Here is a 22249-nt window from a genome sequence, read left to right on the forward strand (position 1 = left end):
ATGTCAGTTTAAATCATTGTTTCTTCTACATTTATATAACATGAATCAAACACACTACTATGAACTACTGCATTTCATTAAGGTAGCTAAAGCAATTTAAATGTAATTATTAATGGTGGCAACGTCCTCTCTCTCATTTCACACAATGCTTTCAACCCATGGTATGAACTCAACTTGGGTAGCAACTTGGGGCTTCAACATGCATTTCAGGTCTAAGTGACTTGACTAAAACAGTGTTCTTTATTGATGGTATTGTTGAGCAAGTGTCCTGCAAGTTCTGGGGTGTCCACATTTTAGAAAACCTCTCATGGGTTGCCTACACCAACTCCCTTGTTAAGAAGGCTACAGCAGCATCACTGAAAACACAATTTTGTCCCAGCTTCACAGTGTGGAAACCATCTATAACAACTGCTACTTATATAAACCCACACGCTAATCCTCACCTTCCCCACTGCATCCAGCACGGCGGTCATTTGTTCGTGTGTCGTGTCTATGCTGACTTTATTAATAAGCCCCTCCAGTACACGGTTGATCAGTGTCTCATCCAGAGGTTGATGGAGCTGTTCCAGCAGTGCCCACACGGCCTGAGCTTCAGTGTCCGAAACCAGAGTCACATTTGCCATCCCATACACTGGGTGAATCCGGGCACCTCCAGTGGCATCAGAGAGAATTACGCGAAAGCGCTTGGGTGTGGGGTTTGACGAGCCGATGCTGGGCGTGAGTGTGATGTCCAAACCAGCACTCTGCTGGCCAATATCGAATGTAAGCTCACCACTGGCCATGATGAAATCTGCATCAGCCACAGCAGGCCAGATCAGAGTTGGACCAATGGACTCAGCCTTTGGCAACTCCTGTGGAGAATCAAATGTGTAAACCATTGTTTTTTTCAAAGTAACCAAAAAGCATAAGTAGAAAGAAGCCATTTTTGTCATTTCTTCAGTTCAGCTGGATAAAATCTAAATAATAATAATAATAAAAAAGCTTTGGCAAGACATTCAGTTACCACCCTTGGACTTCCGTTATACATAAATATGTTTTCAGGAAAGTGTGTCAAAATACTTGTTTGTGATATTTGCACATATAGATACGTATTTTATATGAGAAAATATAGTAAACAGAAATGAAGATTTTAAGCCATTGAACAGCAGATGGTCTGAGAAGCTCTTTATTATTCAGACAGCACAATATCTGACTGAAAGAGCAGCCAAATGAATCCTTCCTCTGATAAACTGTTAAACCTTATTTAAAAAAAGAATGCTTGATGGATTGGCTTCAGGGATAGAAAAAGTGCATTTGATTTCTAATTTCAAAGTACAAAAGAAAGCTGAATTAACTTATGTAGAATGGAGAACAAATCTAAAAAGGAAGAAAGAGAGAAGTGAGAGAGTGTGAGAAGTAATCTGATACATCACTCTGTCTACAGCTTGTCAAATTCAGTGTTCCAGCAGAACTGTACAACCATATATTTGGCCTTGGTAAGGGTGAAGGGTGAAGGGTTAAGACATAAGATGCCTAATTTTAGTCCAAGGTCATAGTTTGTGTCACATGCTTAACCCTAGTCATAAGGTCCATAAGGTCATATTGTAAAACCTGAAGTAGATTCTCACTCTAAGCAAATTCAAATTTGTGTGTGTGCGTGTATGTGTGTGTGTGTAAAAGCCCATGGGCACCAAAGAGAGTTATTACCACCTCTTCATCAGCAGTGTATATGTTTGTACATGAATATAATATCCATGTATTATATCCCACAATGTGTTTGTGTGTGTGTCACTGCACCTCACCTGCAAATGGTACTTCACAGATAAAGCTGATGCCACAATGCCCTCCCTGTAGACCTGCAGAGTGACTCTGCTTGCTCGGAGCGTGGCCACAGGCAGCCGGGAGCCCACAGCAAAATACACCAGTCCCCGTGGGTCATCACTTTCCAGCATGGTGATGTTAGCGAAGCGAGCACTCTGATTAATCACAGCACCATCTCCTACTTCATAGATCTCCACCAGGAACCACACCTGGAACTCGGGCTCCTGCAAACAGTAAAAATACATGGATTAGCACACCTATTTTTTATGTCATTATGCCATCCTTCTAGTTCGATCCTTTGAACCATGTGTAGACTTTAAATAGTACATTAATCCTGATTGTTTTAATTATTAATTATTTGAATCATTTGACAGACCTTGTATGAATTTTAAAGTATAACACCAGACAAGGCACGAGTAGAGTTTAGGTCTCACAGAAACAAGCCACACTGAAAAGCTGACAATTGTCTAGAAATAGTTACAACACTGGTATGACACTCTAGCAATTGTGCTAAAGGGCTGTTCTAGCTAGAGGAACTGAGTTGGAAGAGAAAACTCTAATGCTAGCATTACATGCGGCAGAAGAAATTAAGAGGCATCAAAGAAAATGAATGCACGAGAGAGAAGGAGTTAGATGACTGGACGGCTAGTTTGTCAGACAGCCCCGTCCTGCATTTGTACCTGGTCTGGTCGGACCTCCAGTTGGAGGAGACAGAGAACCTGTCCTCTCCTGCACAGCACCCTGCCCGAGGTCTGCTGCAGCTGTTGTGTCAGATTAATCCCCTGACTGAGCAATTCTGGAGCTGTGAGGCTGAATGTTGCCCTCCAGGACACGAAAACATCCTCAAATGCTCTGTCAAACACACAAGCCCGGTGTTAATCCTGTCCAGCAGTGTGAACTGTGGTCAACAACATTAACAGTATGTATGCTACGATAAAACGTAACGCAGACTAAGAGACGAAGAAGCGGAAGACGTTTACCTGTTTTCCTGCCTCTGAAGGAAGAGTATGGCTGTCCTGTTGTCTGAGTCTTCATCCAGAACCTGGCCTGTCTGAGAACTCAAAGTGAAGCCCACAATTCCGTTGTGAAGATCACTCCCTGAGAGAAATACATAATAAAAAGAAACAGTCATCATACAAAACCGATCAGGCATTGACTTAGACTAGTACAGTTTGTATTTTTAATTTTTTTACAATCATTCCCATTTCATACACTATACCTTCTATTGAAACTATAGTATGTTCGCCTTGTGGGTTGATTTTTTAAGAAAAATAACGCATTTACCTAGAATAATGATTTTGGCAAAGAAAGTGATGCCACTCTCATCCGGTGAGCTGACGATCTGTGCTCCCCCTTCTGGTTCACTGAGGTAGACATAAAAGACCTCCTGCCCCTCCGGCTCCTGGTCGTCTAGAATAAAGAGGCTGACCTCAGCCTCTGTTTGCCCCTCCGACAGAGTGACCATCTGTGACTCAAGTGTAAAGTCGTCCCCTTCCCTTGCCCATGTCCCATTGTGTTCCTGAAGGAATGGAGCCCCATGCAGCACCGGAGAAACAAGACCACCATCATAAACTCGAACTCGGGCACTTACCACCCCTGTCTGTCCTGCTGTCCTGCGTACTCTTAGGACAACTTTCTGAGCTGGCGCCCCCTCCAGCCTGTCTTCAGAAGTGCGGCTCATCGCTGGGCCAATACTTAAAAATCCAAATCCAGTGATGGCATCATTGTCGAGAATGGTAATAGCAGAAATACTGTTTTCAGCTACAATACGTGGACGAGCACTAAAAGAAGTATAGCCTGCACTGATTACGCGAACGTCGGTCAAGTTCACATAAAATGTCTCATTAGGTTCCATTCGTGAGTCATCTAGAATGGAGATGTTGATGGCGGCAGCTGTTTGGCGGCCTTCAAAGAGTAGCTGCCCATCGTGCACTGGGGTAAAATCTTCACCAGGAAGGGCACTACCTGGCCAGGTCTTGTAGTAGAGCTGGGTGCGGTTGGTGCGGAAGCCGTAGAGGCGTTGGACGTAGATAGTGATGGTGTGCACGTCTTCTGTAATATCCAGCTTCCGAGAGTCAGGATGGAACTGATACAGTCCTAGTGACTCCACCTCTGCCACAGTGTAACCAGGTCTGAGCAATCACAGGAACACAAAATGTAAACATTGTAACAGTGTCATCATATATTATGGCACCCACTAGTTCCTGATAAGTATTATATAATATGGTGAGAATATATATGAGGAATACTTGATGGAATTCAAAATGATTTCTTTCAAAAACTTCTAAGCGTCATTTTATCAAATATATTAATGTAAAAACAAAGGAAATTCTCATATACAAGAATCATTTGAGCTCAGACTCAATAAATACGGTATAAAACAGACAACAAAAATAAAAATATAACTACATGAATTTAAAAGGACATATGGAGCAGGTATTACCTGAATCTGGCTCCTCCTGGTGACATGGACTCTATAGTGGTCAGGTGAACTGCATGTGTAACAGGCACAGACATATTATACTCAGCTATAAAAGATATGGTTTTGCTCCTCTGGCCATGAGAGAGGATCACAGTGCCTACAGACAAAACACAAAACACAAACACGCCATTAAGCAAGACTTGGACAAGTGACACCTGCAGGATCTATACACTATATCCACAATATACAGTATATCAATTTACATAATTTAAGCTTTGGCACTAATGTCACAGTTTTCTTAAAATTTTATTTTATCAGTCTCCACAGTGTGAATATCTCTTGTCCTGTGTGTCTGAGTTTGACGATTACTAACCTGAGCTGGGAGTGATTTCTCCGGGCTGGTACCCTGATGGAGTCTGTCCAGGAGGGAATCCAGCTCTCCACTGCACAGTCACATCTCCATAGAGACCCATCCTGTTGATTAACGCATCACATCGGCCGCTCCTGACATCAGATACCTGCAGGTCCAAGGAGGCAAAGCCCACCTGGAAAGACGGTGATTAATTTACTGCAAAGAATTGTGATAATGATGTGATTCTACAAGACTTTTCTGAAAATATTTGAGTTTTAGAAGAACCAATTATACATATACATATATATATATATACACACACACACACCCATGCACTGACACACACACACACACACACACACACACACACACATATATATATATATATATATATATATATATATATATATATATATATATAATCTTCTCACGGTGTATGTGTAACTATAGTGCCCTCTTGTGGCAATTTGCTTGCATTTTTGCATTGTATCTGAATGATAAATATGGAATATGGAGACTGACTTCAGGATTGGCAGCCTCTTCAGGCACAGACACAGTGACGATCCTTGCATCCAGCTGCACACGGGGAGGAGATGCAAGCAAAGGTCCTATCAGACTCACATTCATCAGCTGCACTGTGATGTTAAAACCTGTTACAAAGAAAACCTGAAAAGAAGAATAGGATGTTAACAGTAAATGTACATTTGTCTTCAACTTCCCCGTTCATAAGTAATATAAGTCATTTCAGTCACCGTGGCTAACACAAACAACACAACAGCGTGTTCACAGAAGCATCTACTACTTCCACTATCATTAGTGAAGTACAAAGCAGTTACTTCCTGGATTCAATCCTGTACAATTATTCATGCAGTTATCTAATCAGCCAATCATGTGGCAGCAGCACAATGCATAAAATCATGCAGATACAGGTCAAGAGCTTCAAATGTTCATCAAACATCAGAATGTTGAAAAATGTGAACTCGGTGACTTTAACCATGACATGGTTGTTGGTGATAGATGAGCTGGTGTGAATATTACTGAAAATAACTTTGTAACATCCACTTTGTGGCTGTTCTGGTAGCAGAAATGGCTTATTGATTAGAGAGTTCAGAGGAATATGGCCAGACTGCTTCGAACTGACAGGAAGGTAATTCAATCACTCTTTACAACCACAGTGAGCAGAAAAGCATCTCAAAATGCACAACATGTTGAACCTTGAGCAGAAGACCACATCAGGGTCCACTCCTGACAGTGAAGAACAGGAATCTGAGGCTACAGTGGGCACATACTCACCAAAACTGGACAGTTGAAAATTACAAAAACACTGCCTTAACTTTTTCCAATCTTTACATCGCACTCTTCTTTGAAAGCTACACTTTTAATCTATTTGATTTTTCTATTTGATCGATTTGAGTCACTAACATTCTCGTTACAGTCTAGTTACATCTGTTATCTTTTGTACCATTATAATAACATTTTCTCCAAAGAAATTGTGTAAAATTTGCATTTAATTGGAACGCATGCACATTAAAATAACACCATCCAAATATGTGCATAACAAACCTGTGTGCTAATTGGCACGGCGATACTGGCAGACTTCTCATCATCCTTCACCACGATGCTCCCAGTAGATCTGTCCTCAGTGAAGCTCTGGCCAGGAGTGGGATAACTGATCTGGTATCCGACACTGACGCTGCCAAACGTCCCAGCCAGCCTGCTAATGTTCAGCGCCAAGTACCTGCTGCGGTTAGTGTCATTCACAAGTAGCTTCTGGTGCTCACTGAAAAGGGCAAACACTCCGTGTGGCTCATCGTTGGCACGGACCCGGAGGCGGACACTGCTGCGGTTGGTATCAAGTTCAGCACCACCCTCCACCGAGCTCAGATGAACTGTGTAGACCTCCTCCAGCTCGGGCACAGGGTCAGGTAGCAGGGTAAGGACGAGCTCTGCTAGCCGCTGACCGGCCAGAATGGTAGCTGATCCATGGAGGGTGAGAAAGTCACCCGCTGAGTCTGTGTCACTGAGGATCTCCCAGAATACCTGAGGAAAAGTGATAGGGCTGGGTGTAATGAACAATTTTCCTACTGTTTATTATAACATATTCCATAAAGTCAATTAAATGTTAGTTATCTATGTCATACTGAAACTTTCTGTAAGTGGTATTTCTTATTACAGACACTATTGGTCAAGGTAACTGGACTTATACGGTCATATAATCTTTTAAATGGGTCACTGCTAATACAATGACCTGCTACTAATAACTTCTTACATGAAATATCTACTGTAACGCTATAATAATGTCCTTGGTATGATGCAATACAAAGGGGATGAGATCGATTATTCAAAAAGAGTTGTGTGAGTGTGCGTTGTCCTTACAGTGATATTTCCCATGACTCCTTCTCTGCGCATGATAAGGAGGGAGATGTTCAGGGGACCTTCATGGTCTGCAGGTTCACTATAAATACGCTCTCTCAGATCCTGTTCGGTGAACTGCACTATGCCGTTCGGGTCACCAAACTTTGAAATCTGCCACACACACACACATACACACACACACACACACACAAAAGAACAAGAATTCATTATGTAGAGTGCTAAATGAAGTGTGATCTCTGTACGAAAAAAAAAAAAAGATTTTGATTGCGATTAGCTGAAGGCAGATCATCAAGAAAGGGAAGCATTTTTACAAACTTTCATAGATTTTTAAAATTTAATTTACCCTCTTGTTGGATTAGTGGAGTGGCAACATGTCTTGTTCAAAATACAATAATAAGTCATGGATGAAAGATAATGTTTAAAGACAATCAGACAGAAGTATGTGTTTATTCTTCATGTGAAAATGTGAAATGTGACTGTGAAACAAAAAATAATAATATTACATTGTTGTGTCTTATGTGTGTTAGACGGAATGAAGAAGCCTTTATTTTTCACATATACACTACAGCACATTGAAATCCGTTTCTTTGCATATCCCAGCTTGTTAGGAAGAAGGGGTCAGAGCGCAGGGTCAGCCATGTTACACTGCGCCTGGAGCAGAGAGGGTTAAGGCCAGTGCTTAAGGACCCAACAGTGGCAGATTGGCAGTACTGGGGCTTAAACACCTGACCTTCTGATCAGTAACTCAGTTATCTTTGAACAATAAATAAATAAATATTTGCTATTCAGTCATGTTAATTAACTTTCTGTAGCTGAATCTTTACAAATTTGACTTGAATACCCACGCTCTCACGTTTTGAGATAATTTCTACGAGCAACAAACAGATTAAATAATATTTCATTCTAACAATAACATTATGAAATATATTAATACTGTGCACTGTCAGCAGTGTAACAATAACATACCCGCAGTGTGACAGAGCCTGCTCTGGGGTCAACATCCATGTCTCCAAACAGGTGGCTGAGTCTAATTAAAAATGTTTCTTCCACTTCTACCTCATCATGGGGCAGAATCTGGAGCTCGATGCTACGCGTTCCCCCTTCTCCATCTCTGAAATGGAACGATCCGTTCACCGGTTCACCAAAATCTGTGTTTACAGATGGCAATACTTCATTTGTGTTGGGTCCTAGAATGTTCCATGTTATCTGAGAGAGAACCATAATATTTCACAATTAGCATTACTGTCTGAATCAGTTTCCGGTATATTATTCAAGTCATATAGAGCAATTTATTATCATTTTAATGACTAAATGAATTCTTCTTATTACTGATTATATAAAATACTGCTAATATTGTTAAACCATTTTTCATTTAAACAGTTTTACTCAGGAAAACCCAAAATAGGCCATCATAAGCTCTGCAATTTCTGCAGAATATGCATATTATGCATTATGATGGAGGAATTGTTGATATTCAAATACAGTTGTGGTTATACTGCTGAAAATATTGCCTATCCAGCAAGTTGCATAATTAGAGCTTTAAATCAGTCAGTATATTTCCTACATAAAGATAACACTGTGGAATCCAACACTCAGCTTCCCCTCTTATTAACTTGACAGGTCATCTATCTATTCTCGGTCAGCTGTCCAATCCCTGACCCCCATTATCCCATTGCTGAATGAATAAAGCAATGGAAACATCAAATGGAAAGTTTTCAAAAATCATTTCCACATATGTGGAATACTTGTGAAGTGTGCACGTTATGTGGTCATTATCTAAATGCTGCTCACCGTGGCATCACCCACCACCCCTCCGAAGCGCTCCAGAACGAGGCTGAGCCTCAGTGTTCTGTCAGGGTTGGGGATCGAGATCACACTTTGATTGATGAATCGGACCATTCCGCTGGGTGAGTCGCTTTTAGCAATGGTAATCTGAGCGATGAGTCGGGTGCCCAGTATTGCTCCTCCTGAGGCCGCGGTGAGCTGGATTTCAAACACCTCATTATATTCCCTGTGAAAAGTTATGGGAATAACTTTATTTCATCTGATTTCATTTGTGTTATCATTCAAATAAAATATGAGGTATCACAACCTTAATTTAATGAACAGGATATACAGATTTTAAGTCCAACACAATATATCAAAAATATTTCACAAGGTTAAATCTAAAAACACATTGAAGGGTCCAAACCTCACTCACCTGTCCAGATCATCCACTATGGAGAGATTAATGTGGCTGACATTCTGGCCATGTGTGAAGGTTATAGTGCCATTAAGTAGGATGTAATCTGAGCCAGACTGTGCAGTCAAGCTTCTGGTTATGTACTCGATGCTGACCTGCCCGTATGTACCCACTCTCCTCAGGACAGGGATAGAGAAAGTGCCGACATCCTCCTCAACTAAAACCAATAATAAAGAAAACATATAATATCAACAGGATATCATATCATATCATATCATATTTTTAATCTTATAGCTAAAAACTTGACTTTATCTTGATTTTATCCAACATTGTATTGCAATTTAGCAGTGTGCATTAAAAAATCAAACATTAAATACTTGTTTTAAAGTGGGAAAACTCATTTCCCTGAGACTCAAGAAAACCCTGGCAACCTCAGAGGTGAACTGAACAAATGAATGTGTGGTGGTCTGGAAAAACCTGTCTGATGTTGCTGTGAATTCTGCCAAACAGGAAAAAGATGGCTATAACTATAGTCCTGCAAAGAACACACTGAGTAAGGAGCTGGTTTAAGATATGCAGCAGTAAATACAGTCAGTTTGCCTATAGATGGTTAAAACCATACTAGGTATGTGTGATTTCCTCACATGCCAGGTTTTGATCAAGTTGTTGGACAGTCATGTCAGACAGACATAATGAAATGGACGTACTGTAAGTCCAATCGAGATCAATTCAGATTATAATCAGATACTGGTTGTCTGGGATGCTCTGTAGTAAAAGCGGAATCCATCCATCTATCCATCCATCTTGCATCTAGCCTGGAGCCTATCCCATGGGACTCGGAGCACGAGGCGGGGGACACCCTGGATGCCGTGCCAATCCATTGTAGGGCACAACCACACACACACACACTCACACACCACGGACAATTTGGAAATGCCAGTCTACAACGTATGTCTCTGGACTGGGGTGGAAACGGGAGTATCCGGATGAAACCCCTGAAGCACGGGGAGAACAGGCAAACTCCACACACACAGGGCGGAGGTGGGAATCAAACCCCCAACCCTTTAAGTGTGAGTAACCTGGAGGTTACTTTGCTTCAGATACATGGGAACAAGAAACAGATTTTATTTAAAGATTTGCTTAAAATCTGTAGTTTTTGGAGCTATATATAGCAGAAAATGTCCAATTTTCAAAATGTGGAGGCTTTTCCCAGGCCACCACATACAGTATATAAACTGAAAATACTAATTGCATTCCTGTATATCTACTGATTTATTATACTTGTAAAATTATGCAACTGATTTAAGCATGACTATGCATTTAAACTGAAGCAAGTGAGTAAAGTAAGTGCGTACCAGTGATGTTAATGTAGGAAGGGTCAAACTCCAGGATGCCTTCGACATTGTCATTCTTCTGGATGACAATCATGATTGAGGAGATATTGCCTATTGCTGGAGGCTGGTCTATTTGGAGACCGTGTTCTCTTATGGTAAAGTTGAGTGTACTAATTACAGGGAACAGAATGAGAAAAAAAAAACCAACACAACGATCATACACAATAGACAGTTGACTCTTTTAAATATCTAAAGAAAACAACCATGTCTGAAGATCCATTGTGTTGTGTTGATCTTCATGTTTTCATGCTTTCTGTGTTTTTGAGCACTACCTGTATATTTCACACATGCCATGCTGTACTGAAGTGACACCAACGTTTTTGTTACTCTACCTGTCATTGAGGAGTTGCACCTGGGTGATGTTAACGTAGAAGTTCTCAGGTCCCTCTGCTAGTAAATCATCCACAATCTTCAGCGTAATGACTCTGGAGCTGTGGCCTGGGCTGAACAGTAGTCTGCCTGATGCCTGCTCGAAGTCCAGCCCACTCATTGCAGTCTGGCCCTCTGTGTGGTAACTCACCCACACACTACCCAGCAGCCCCATGGAGCGCACCACTGTGATGTTCACCTGGAGGAACAAAACCACAGACATTAGAAACCTTGGATCAGATCGTAACATTATGCCAAAAATAAGGCATAAATTTGCAGTGCACAATATATTTTCAATATTTTCATGAGTATCTGTGTAGGTAACCTGGTGTAGTGTGGCACCATTGTTAAAAGGGATTGGGATAAAATGGACACATTATTAATCTGAATGGTTTGATTGATATCTCATTAAGAATATAGCTTTTTAAAAATCTGTTTGTATTTGACCCATTCATTGTATTAGTTGATCATTTAGTATAAAGCTCTATGTTTCCATAGACCTCCATGTCATCCTATACACAAGCCTATTCATTTATTTGAATCTCTCCTGATGCTGGAACAGATATCAGAAGTTAAGGGGTGTATTTTATTAGAACTATATACACTGATAGTATAACCGCAATGTTATTCAGCTTTGTTATGTGGAATAAGACAATATGTTACAATAAATTTGCCAGAGAATCATAGGATGTAACTCTACTGTCACTCTTGTTGTTCCAGTTCACCGTCATATACAGTGGTTGTATGTTAGAAAATCACTGGATAAAAAAGGTAACTCACTGATCTGTCATCTTCTGTTACGCTCAGTGCGGACTGGGAGAAGGAGAAGAGGCCATAAGGCAGGTCACTGGCTGCCATGGTGACGGTGGCATGCTGTCGACTGAGGCTGATGTCTGCACCGGGAGTTAGTGAGGTGAGACTCAGCTCATATAGACGCTTTTCCTCTGGAATATCATCATCCACAGCCTGGAAGAGAAAAGAAGACAACAAAAAATTAGAAGGACACACATATATGTAGCACCTGGCTTACATTTTCTGGATGTGCTTTTGTAATTAATCTGGAATGTAGCGTTTCCATATTACACATGAGAATATAAATTAAATATTACAACTCTGAGCTTTTGGTTCTCTTACCATCAGCTGAATGGTTGCTGCAGACTGGCGATCTCTCATGATAACTTTCCCAGAGTTCTCCACAAACTCATTGGCGATGGCTGGTGTAATGTTCCAGTATATCTCAATCTCACCAAAAATGCCTGGCCCTCTGACAAGACTATACCACACACACACACACACACTCACCACCTTATTCAACAGTTAACAGAAATGACAACAACAACAACAAAAATATTGGGTGGTGAAGTTGTACCTGATAAAAGCTGTGCCATTGTACATTCCCTGAGGTTCTCCGATAAGTACATTCCTGGAAGAGTCAGCAATGCCAATGATGCCCAGAGCTCCACGGTCAGCCCTAATCACAATTGTGGCCAGGTCTAATGGAGCAAACATGAAAGTCAACAAGCACTAATAGATTTTTCAAGGTCCACAAGTCATGATTTCTGCAAGATCTCTGACACTTCAGCACTCATCTGAGGGGCTTCATCAGCTCTGAGAAGCTTTCAAGATTATGAAAGAAATGCATTTATGCTGATTTACAACTACTAGAAATGGCAGAGAATAGTCTAAACACTCACTTCTTGTGGGGTCAATGACAGCCTCATTCCTGGCAGAGAGAAGCTGGATTGTGAATTTCTCTTCACCCTCCAGCACTGCATCAGCCAAAGCCTGGATCACCACAGACTTTCTCGACTCACTCTGGACAGAATAAGAAAACAAGATGATGATGATGATGATTATTATTATTATTATTATAGTATATAGTATATTATTATACAACATAATATAGTAAAAAGTAAAACATTAGTAAAATACAACAATAATCTATTAAATCAGCAAAATCTAGAATTCATACAGTTAATTAATTAAATATAATTAATAGAATTTCCAATAATATTGGCTAATTGAAGTCATAAATCATAAATCATGCTAAACTGTGGTGCTAAATCCAAACATAGAATCTAAATAAATATTTTGAGCTCCATATTAAATTTGCTAATAGAGTATGCCTGAATTTCCTCTAGTAGGGAGTCCCAAAACACACCCCATTAAACACAAGAGTCCCATTATGAGGTTGTAGATCATCTCTCCCCTGCTGCTCCAGGAGCCAGATGAGATAGACCGTTCCCTCTCCACCCAAACTTCGCACCACTGTCAGATTCGCCAAGGATGCAGGGTCACCAGGAAACTGGGGCTCAGAAACAGTAATCTGGATAATAAGAACATATTTTTAAGGCATATAAGGCATAAGGCATGTGCAGAGAGCATAGAGGAATGTTGTTATAGAGAAGTATTATTATTTCATATGTACTGTTAGTTCCTGGAAGCCAAAGCGACCCAGAGGTGAATCATTGGCGGGGATGTTGACCAGAACAGAAGTGTCGGTTCCCAGTCTGGCTCCTCCTATCACGTGAGTGAGTTTGACGAGAAAGGTTTCCATAGGCTCCACAACAGTGTCGTCAATAATAGTGATCTCAATAATGGCACTTGCCTACAAAGACAGTAGAGATGTAAAAATATAGTACAATTTCTTATTTCATACACTACAAAATAAACACCCATGAATACATAGCATGTTGATTAGAGATTTGTTGACTGCTTTCATTTATGCATAATCAGAGGTCATATTTAAACTGTAGATTCAAATATACACCTGTCCATCTTGAAATGTGAGGTTGCCTGATGACGGGGTGAAGTCGTCAATAGTGGCGATGACTGCTTGAGCTTCCCAGTACAACACAAGCCGACCAGTTCTACCAGCAAGCCTCACGACTTGTAGAAAAAGCACATTACCAGGTGGAGGAACCTCAAAGGCAAACAGTAATCCAGAAGCATCCTGAAAATAAAGATGTTCTCCATGATTAATGAACAAAGCACCCAGCTGCCCAATCTCTTATAAATGCATCAATTATGTTCGTGTAAATAGAAGATGGTCAATGAATAAACATCACACCTTTGACACATTGAACTGAAGGACTCCTCTGGGGTCGTCATTTTCTTGAATTGTGATCTCAGCAATCTCCATTCCGGGCCTCTTGATTCTGGCCTGGCTGGCTCCGCTCTGATCTCCCATCAACTCCACACCAGTGATGTTCACCAAAAATGTCTCAGCCAATTCTGGAATATCATCCTGTGATGATACACAAGCACCCGCATAATCAGGCAGAAGAATCATCTGACTTCAAAATCATGAGGCGTCAATGGCTCAGAATTAATACACCAGTCATTCTACCACAGCATGTGATCGTTTGCCAGGAGACACAATCAAGTCCTCTCAGTCCAAACAAAACTCATGAAGCTTGAAGTAAATGAGGATAAAATATTCAACAATCACAGCAATTTGCAGAAGGGAGAGATATTTTTCAGGAAATAAAAAAAAAGCAAAAGATTTCAGTGGTTTTGATGATCACCGTGGCCTGAAAAGCCAGGTTTTCTGTTTAACAACTTAAACCAACAGCTTTGGTTACAGCTCAGCATAGATGGCCTGAGTCATCTAAAAATGTTAATCTAATGTTAACAATGAATGAAAACTAGTAATGATGAATTTATTTGGAACATGGCTTTACTTATTAAAGAATCCCTGAATGTATAAATTAAGCCATTAAAATATATTATACCACAGTGCTTTTGAATGCTCACTTCTGATTGTTCGGAAGGTGTTCATTCACTCTTTATAACAGGGCTTTATAACAGTCAGAGGCAGAACTGTTTTGTAGGTGCTCCAGCATGGGAAAATCGTCAGCACAGAAGTCTTTCCAATCTACAGGATCTTAATAACGTATGTTAATTTTTTTTTTGTCTACACAGTAAAATCCCTAGTGTTGCATTAACACCCAGAGCGTTTATTTGAGTCCAATGGACTTATATATACACTGTAGGATGTAAATTCAACACTGTGGGTATTAAATCAACTCTGGTGATTTTGCTGTGTATAAACATCAAGTAGAGGAAACATAGAGAGGCTGTGATATATAGGATAACTTGTTTTGTGGATGTTACAGAACATTAACTGTAACTATAAATGGACAAAAAAGCACACCCTGTCACTATATAAATCAAATATTTTCATTGTTTGGAAATTGCTCTGGTATAAGAGGAATAAAACACTTTCAGGCATAATGTTATATACTGTAAATTATAAAATATACTGTATGGTGGTAAATATACTGTAACTCTGCTTTGCATCGAGTTCCATCACACCACTACATTGTTGTTTATTTTCCTATAACATCATGCCCCATAGTGTTTTATTCATTATTTAAATAATAATTTTTTACAATATTTTTAATGCATAGAAAATGACCTACAAACATGTCTGTACTTATCCTTATAAAGAATACAAGATGTGTGATATGCAAATTCTTACAGTATGTGTAAACCTAAGATCCCAAATAAAGAGCCCTAATATGAGTGTTCTACTTTGAGGAAGTCTAAGAAGATAGTACATAGTAAAACATTTTGTTTGGTTGCATGGAAACAGCACTGAACTAATTACCGGTAAGATGGTGATGGTTACAAGGGCAACAGTTGCATTCTCCATCATGATGATGCTAGCCTGTTTGGCAATGTAGTCCTGACCCTCACTGGCTTGACTAACCAGCGGCAATGAGAGTACAGGTCTGGTTGTATAGTGGACCACCACATTTCCAGACGCTCCCTGATCTCTCACAATGCTCAATGTGATATTGCTTGGGCTTTCTAAAAGTGGAAAGATTAAAGAGAAATCTGAACGTCTGAGCTCAAGTGTAAAATAAATGATGAGGTTGTGCAAAATAATATAATAATTGTTATATTATTTTCCTTAATTTGAATGCCATATATGCACAGATCTGTGCAAGCTATTTGCATATTTCTTAGCATAGTAATGGCAGAAATTGAGAGACACGACTCTTTGCGGTACACCACTATAATGTGAGTCTAGGCTATTATATGTGCCGAGGCGCCCTTAATTATATTAGTTTGGCCAAAATATGTTCTGAGGTGATTTACTTGGAGGCTCGCTTGTGATGAAATACTGGGAGTCTAGGTGCCATCCAATCACTCCGTATGGAGAGCCGTTAGCCTTGATGGTGACCATGGCTCTAGCACGTTGTGTGTCAATCACAGCTCTCACGGATGGATCCACAACACCAACTGTTGTGACATCTGTTAGCATGATAGCCACTTTCTCTGCTAGTTCTGGAATACTGTCAGCTAATACAGTCAGTGAGATGGTGGCTACAGTCTGACTTTCTGAAAATGTCACCTAGGAACACAAAAAAAAAAGAGTGAACTACAATTGCCATTAGCCTGTGAAGAGAATTATTAAAGTTAGAATTTATTGCCTGTTGAAGCAACCCTTGTGAATGTGAACTTGGCGCCATTACAATGCCTTTTGAAATGGGCCACGAGTCACACAAATCATATCAGGATATATTGCTCTTGATACTGGCCCACTGATTATTTTCATACCAGAACGACAGCTATCATTTGTTTTCAGCTCCTTCTTTATAAAATCTCACCACTCCTAATGTTGGGAAAATGTCCTCCAGGCTTCCATTGGCTGCCCAGCGCACAGTGAGTCTCCCAAAAGTCCCTTTCCTCCTCTCCAAACTCAAAGAGAACGGGTTATCAATTTCCAACTCATCCACCTCCAGGGAGAGAGAGTTCTGGCCGCAAACACAAAAACGGGTGAAATGCTTAACAGCTTAAAGATGGTCAGACTCTTTATGCAGCAGGCTACAAATATCTGATACTTAGGGTCTGGTTAACCGTATATACAGTATGTTACCATCTGAAGAAAATGTATGGTATCAAAACAAAAAAAAAAGAAGCAAAGTTATAGATAGTTTCATGGGCAATATTGTCAATCAGCTAAACCAGACTTGCCATAGTATTATACTTTATACCATAGTCAGAGGTACGTAGTAATGTGCTACATTTACTTCATTACATTTACTTGAGTAACTTTTTGAAAAAAAGATTTAAGATTAGATTTAACTGGCCATACTCTTACTCAAGTTCATTTTTAATCACAGAAATGTCCTTTTACTTCACTACATTCACGCTCTCTACACACTTTCTCTTCTGTTCTTTTGTTCTCTGTTGTCTTGTTTAAATGCAGATGCTGACAAGTTTGTCTTGTTAACATTTTGTGAAAACAAAGCCAGTCAACCATTTTTTATTTATTTTGCGGTCTGTGTGAGATTTTTGTTGAAAATGACAGGTTCTGTGTTATTGTACCCATCACAGGACTGGGATATGCTGCTTCATCTTGAACCCAGGTTTTATATCATATAAACAGAACAGACAGACTTTCAAGGAGAAGTGTGACTTACGTTAGCTTACTATTACTTAGCTCTCCATGTAATCTGAGATTCAGGATTTTCCCTTCGTTTTAATCAGATCCGAAGTAACAATGACTTGCTACTTGAGTAGTCTTCTCATTCAATACTTTATTATTCTTACTCAAGCAATGATTAACATTATTACTTTAACTGTCAGTTGAGTAATTATTTTTATACGTACTTGAGTAAAATGTTTGTCTTCTCTATGCTGTGCTCTATGCTATGCTATGCACTTATACATATAGTACATAAATAGAGAAACAATAAGTACAATATTTTAATATGCATTTTTAGTGAATGTAAATTATACACACTTCCATTTAGACAACCACAACCCACTCATACAGGGCTCCTTAAGGTTTTTTTTGGGTTTTTTTTGCATGGTTATGGGTTCTAGTCTTCGTAATAGGTCCTATTTGAAGCTTTTGAAAGTGAAACACTCTGTTCTAGGGTTCTACATATGACATTTATATAGTGATGAGAGAAAATGTGAAATTTTGACATTTTGTACAATATAATATATGTACTGAAAACTATAGGCTGAAAAACTCAATTTTGGCCAAAACCATTTTTTTTTTCTTCCATGTTTAGCTGTTGGCCAGAATTTAACCACAGTGACAGCCAATAGGTTTTCTCAGCCTGCCACACATATATGGTTTTCCCCTGTGGAACAAACTGAAAAATGCCTTTTTCTTTAAGAGTATATTATTGCATGAATTATACCATATGTGTATTATTGACAGCATATTTGCATGAAGTTGTGATCCCCAAATTATTATTTTTAGCCTTAGCCTCTAAGTCAGTATGCATTGTTTGATCACAATATGTAATACCTGGGCAAAACCAATAATGCCATAGGCATCATCATTAGCTGGAATAATCACAGTGACTTGGGCACGAAAGCCAATCTCAGCACCTCCTTTAGGGTTCTTGAGGCTCACACGGAAACGTTCTTCCACTTCTGGAGTATCGTCATTGATTATGTTCACAGCTATCTCTAATTCACTCACTCCAGGCTGGAAGAAGAGCTCAGCAGAACTAAATGGGAACAAAACAAACTAATTTCTTATAGTGACAAAACAAACCAGAAACATGCACAGATAATAATGCATATAAGCTAAGAACTAAGGGTTGCATAGATTTGAAGAATCATCGACTAGACAGCGTGAAAAAATTTGCCAGACACAGCAGTGGAAATAGCATCCTTCCTCCAGGACTGATCTAAGGAGGGCTCTGTTGATGAGCCATGCTGCACGCTCTCAGTTTCAGAGTCAACAATTTCAGCTGAGCCACTAGCTCGTCCACAAGAATGCATTTCAAGAATTGGTATGTCCTTAAATAGTGTAATATCATACACAGTAGGGATGTAACTGAATATACAGTAAATACATTATTTGCTATGAACAGTTAATGTGCTCTAAACAGATACAAATACAGATACTATTATTATTATTATTCTGCCACAACAGCTTGTTCACAGTGCATCTGGTTGAGATTAGAGGTGAGCATCGTGACTCGCATCCCGCATACTGCAACATACAGTATGAACTAGGTCGGATATGAACTCGAGTGATGTAGCTGAGGTTGAGGAATTCTAAGAACAGGAAGTCACACACCATGCTGACAGTGCTGGCAATTCTACCTGTGTTTTTCTCCCCAGTGTTGACAGGGCTATAGTGTTAGGGTTCATATTTAATAAATACTACTACTACTACTAATACTACTACTACTACTAATAATAATAATAATAAACCCTTCTGATTTAGGCCACACCCTCTTCGGGTTAAATCCAAGATATAGATACAGATTTTTATTGCACTGATTTATTTATTCAGCAGCTGTTGTTTTATCAGAATTTAACTGCACTAATGAAATTAGCAATGTCCTGAATCAGTTTTTGCTTTAACTGCATAACAGATGACTACTCGACTGCTTTTTTGAAATATTGGTCAACTAGTCAAAATGTCAACACAGAAAAGATAATAATGTTTACCATATTGAAAGGATATATCTCATTATCAATGCATGCGTCATGCTGTTGTTATAACACAGTAGTAATAGCGAAGCAGATACTTAATGTACTTTACCGGGGGATGAAGTCAGACTGGTTGGACACTGAGATCAATTCATATATGACAGAGTCTGATCCTTCTTTAGCTATGATCAGACTCTTTGTCACATTAAAGGACAGGATGGACTGATAGAGGAACTGCTGAGCTGGTGAGGACTTTAGGACTTTAGTGAACTGGATCAGTTCAGGTTTCCACATGTACAGTGCTGAGTCGTTTGTTCCAGCCAGCAAGAGATGCGCTAAGAAATAAATACGCTATTAGTATGCTGTATAACTTTTTAAGATTGCTCATTTCTACTAATCCAATATGCCATATGACAACATGTAAAGCAAAAGTGATAAAATATATTAACATACATATGCCTGATGGAGGAGTGAAAGCATGGACTGAAGAAAGGCCTGGGAATGGAATGGACTGTGCTGGCTGAAAGGTTTGCTGAGAACTCCATAAAAACACCTCGCATGTGGGATTTGGGCCTTTGACAAAAAAAAAAAAAAAAAAAGAAGCACATTTTAAGTCATACATACTCAGGCTGGAAGTGAAAGTGGAGCTGTATTATTTAAGTGTAACACACACATGCACACCCATTTGCCTCTATAGTGTAGCTGTGGTTCAGACTAGGGCTGCAAAGACACTGCTACCCCTGTGTAAAATTATAACGCTCTCGATTGGCTGCGGTCTTAGAAACAAGCCTGGCTGAGAATCAGCCATTTACTATGCTTAAGATCTGTTCTGGTGCCTCACTATAGTTCTGTGTAACCCAGTTCTAAATATGCATTGGAGCCTACAAGTCTGGTGTTTCCTTAGAACACAGTGCATGTTTAGTTTGTACACCATCACTCAAATTTCAAACAGAGAGAGTTCAGCTGCTAAACAATGCATAGCCTACACTTAACCTTGTTAGTTCTGAGTTCAATCGTCCATTAAATTACACAGCAGTTTCTTCTCCTAACATTTCAATACAAAATTACCTTCTGTAACAACTAGCAGGAACGTCTCCCCTCCCGACTGTATGGACTCCACTTGTTTGACTTTGGCACTGATTACTAGAGGCTGGGGGTTTTGAAAGCTGCCGTTAATCCACTGGTAGAGGAGGCAGCCGGATGAATTTCTGCCTCTGCACGCCACTAAATGCTGGATGTTCCTGTTTGCTCGGGTAAAGGGAAAGAGTGAGGTGATGTCCTGAATTTCTAACGTGTGATGAAGGGAGAGAGAGTTTCCAGTCCACACAAATACCTAACAAAGAAAAGATTTGCACGTTGTCATTTCTATTTAAAGAGTGGATCTTATTTTTATTTTAGTAAGCTAAACAATATTTTTTCTAAATAGCAAAACCCACTGCTTCCTGTTCTTTGAGTTTTATGGATGACTTGTATATTCGAATATATTAAAAATTTGTGACTAAATAAGATATAAATATCAGTTACTGCACTAACACACGTAATTCTCCATTACTCTCGGTTATTTTTTTTTGTTGTTAATTAGAGAAATGGAACCAAGGCACATGTTTGGAAAAGTATTTTAGTGTTCTTACACTTTTAATTAAATTTTTTTTAAATCAGTGACATAAAACAGAACACCGGCAACATACATGGAACGTTTCATACAATATGCCTATAACACCGGGCCCCACAAAATGAAAATTTATGAAAACCGCCTTCAAAAAACAAAAAACAAAGTAAAAATAATGACAGTTTTGCTCATTTTTATCAATAAACTAGGGCTCACTGGCTTTATAGAATTTGCTTGGCAAAATAATATGCCCAAAACATTATGCACATGCCCTTCTGCACATCTGTAATAAGCCTACCATTGGTGAATAATGTAATATAACATAAAGGAAGGCAGAACGTTCCCTAACCTGATTCAGTGCAATGAAATAATCCAAAGTCTGGACAGAGAAATGTTTAACATCACGGCTTCCCACAGCCCTGGTATGCTCCTGGAAAAGAAAGAGAACCAGGAAAAGTAGTGTATATATATATATATATATATATATATATATATATATATATAGTTGAAACTATAGCTATATATATATAGCTATAACTATATCTATATAGTTTAAAAAGGAATGAGGCATCATGTGTCAGGATGGAGGGAGAGCTATTGTTGTTGCATGGTAGCAAGTGAACACACAAACAGCCACACCAGTGGACTCACTAGAGTAAGATTGAGGTCTGGTTGGAGGCGGAATATGCTGACATTGGCAGCAGGAGACTTCGTGGTGTCTTCATGGGCCACTGCCACATAGGTGGTACCATTTACTGTAAAACCCACACAAGAGCCTGGACTCTGCACACTCACATTCTGTAACAGCAAAACAGACAGTAGCATTCACTTTCCTCATGTCTCTTTAAACATTTACACCATCCATATTTACTTTCAGTCAAAGTAAAATAAAAGATTTGGGCCTAATTTCTCAGTAGTGCTGATGAATTAAGCTCATTACATCTTTTAGACAGTGCACATCTCAAATTATATATGATCTTTGACTTAAAAAGAAACAGTCAAACTCCTGTTCGTTTCAAATCGTGTTCTAATTAGTTGTTATGGGCTACAAGTCACACACCTGAATGGACACAAATACTCCTTGCCACCTGTAGAGGGTGACCAGGTCATGCATGAGCATCAAGATCAGAGAGGAATCTCCATTAAAGACAGAACACCATCCTAAAGGCCAGGTGTCTCTGAAGCGCTGATACACAGCTAGCTGTGAATAATCACCCCCTGTCAAATCAGTGCAAACTTTATTTGAATACAAACTTTCAGTGTTTATTTTTCTAAGTATATCAGAATGTAATACATATTCATTACAGTAGTTTTGTGGCCAGAATTT

General features: G+C 39.5%; 1 protein-coding gene across 1 annotated transcript in view; it reads right to left on the reverse strand.

Moving 5' to 3' along the window:
• The window catches only part of adgrv1 (adhesion G protein-coupled receptor V1), a 119981-nt gene that overhangs the window by 57420 nt on the left and 40312 nt on the right, over positions 1 to 22249 (reverse strand). The window contains exons 45-77 of the mRNA XM_053653934.1: positions 21983 to 22140; positions 21574 to 21720; positions 21272 to 21352; positions 20382 to 20646; positions 19767 to 19886; positions 19426 to 19648; positions 18172 to 18376; positions 16514 to 16660; positions 16002 to 16257; positions 15508 to 15710; positions 13966 to 14142; positions 13666 to 13848; positions 13324 to 13503; positions 13057 to 13221; positions 12590 to 12710; positions 12265 to 12388; positions 12030 to 12168; positions 11676 to 11861; positions 10859 to 11094; positions 10488 to 10636; positions 9151 to 9349; positions 8742 to 8961; positions 7917 to 8156; positions 6951 to 7100; positions 6138 to 6614; positions 5097 to 5240; positions 4596 to 4767; positions 4244 to 4379; positions 3085 to 3932; positions 2781 to 2898; positions 2481 to 2652; positions 1782 to 2024; positions 444 to 851 (exon numbers count right to left, since the gene is read on the reverse strand). Coding sequence (XP_053509909.1) covers positions 444 to 851; positions 1782 to 2024; positions 2481 to 2652; positions 2781 to 2898; positions 3085 to 3932; positions 4244 to 4379; positions 4596 to 4767; positions 5097 to 5240; positions 6138 to 6614; positions 6951 to 7100; positions 7917 to 8156; positions 8742 to 8961; positions 9151 to 9349; positions 10488 to 10636; positions 10859 to 11094; positions 11676 to 11861; positions 12030 to 12168; positions 12265 to 12388; positions 12590 to 12710; positions 13057 to 13221; positions 13324 to 13503; positions 13666 to 13848; positions 13966 to 14142; positions 15508 to 15710; positions 16002 to 16257; positions 16514 to 16660; positions 18172 to 18376; positions 19426 to 19648; positions 19767 to 19886; positions 20382 to 20646; positions 21272 to 21352; positions 21574 to 21720; positions 21983 to 22140 — 6992 coding nt within the window. The remainder of the gene's footprint in view (positions 1 to 443; positions 852 to 1781; positions 2025 to 2480; positions 2653 to 2780; positions 2899 to 3084; positions 3933 to 4243; positions 4380 to 4595; positions 4768 to 5096; positions 5241 to 6137; positions 6615 to 6950; positions 7101 to 7916; positions 8157 to 8741; positions 8962 to 9150; positions 9350 to 10487; positions 10637 to 10858; positions 11095 to 11675; positions 11862 to 12029; positions 12169 to 12264; positions 12389 to 12589; positions 12711 to 13056; positions 13222 to 13323; positions 13504 to 13665; positions 13849 to 13965; positions 14143 to 15507; positions 15711 to 16001; positions 16258 to 16513; positions 16661 to 18171; positions 18377 to 19425; positions 19649 to 19766; positions 19887 to 20381; positions 20647 to 21271; positions 21353 to 21573; positions 21721 to 21982; positions 22141 to 22249) is intronic.

This window comes from Ictalurus furcatus, chromosome 22 (assembly GCF_023375685.1).
Source record: "Ictalurus furcatus strain D&B chromosome 22, Billie_1.0, whole genome shotgun sequence".
Lineage (NCBI taxonomy): Eukaryota > Metazoa > Chordata > Actinopteri > Siluriformes > Ictaluridae > Ictalurus > Ictalurus furcatus.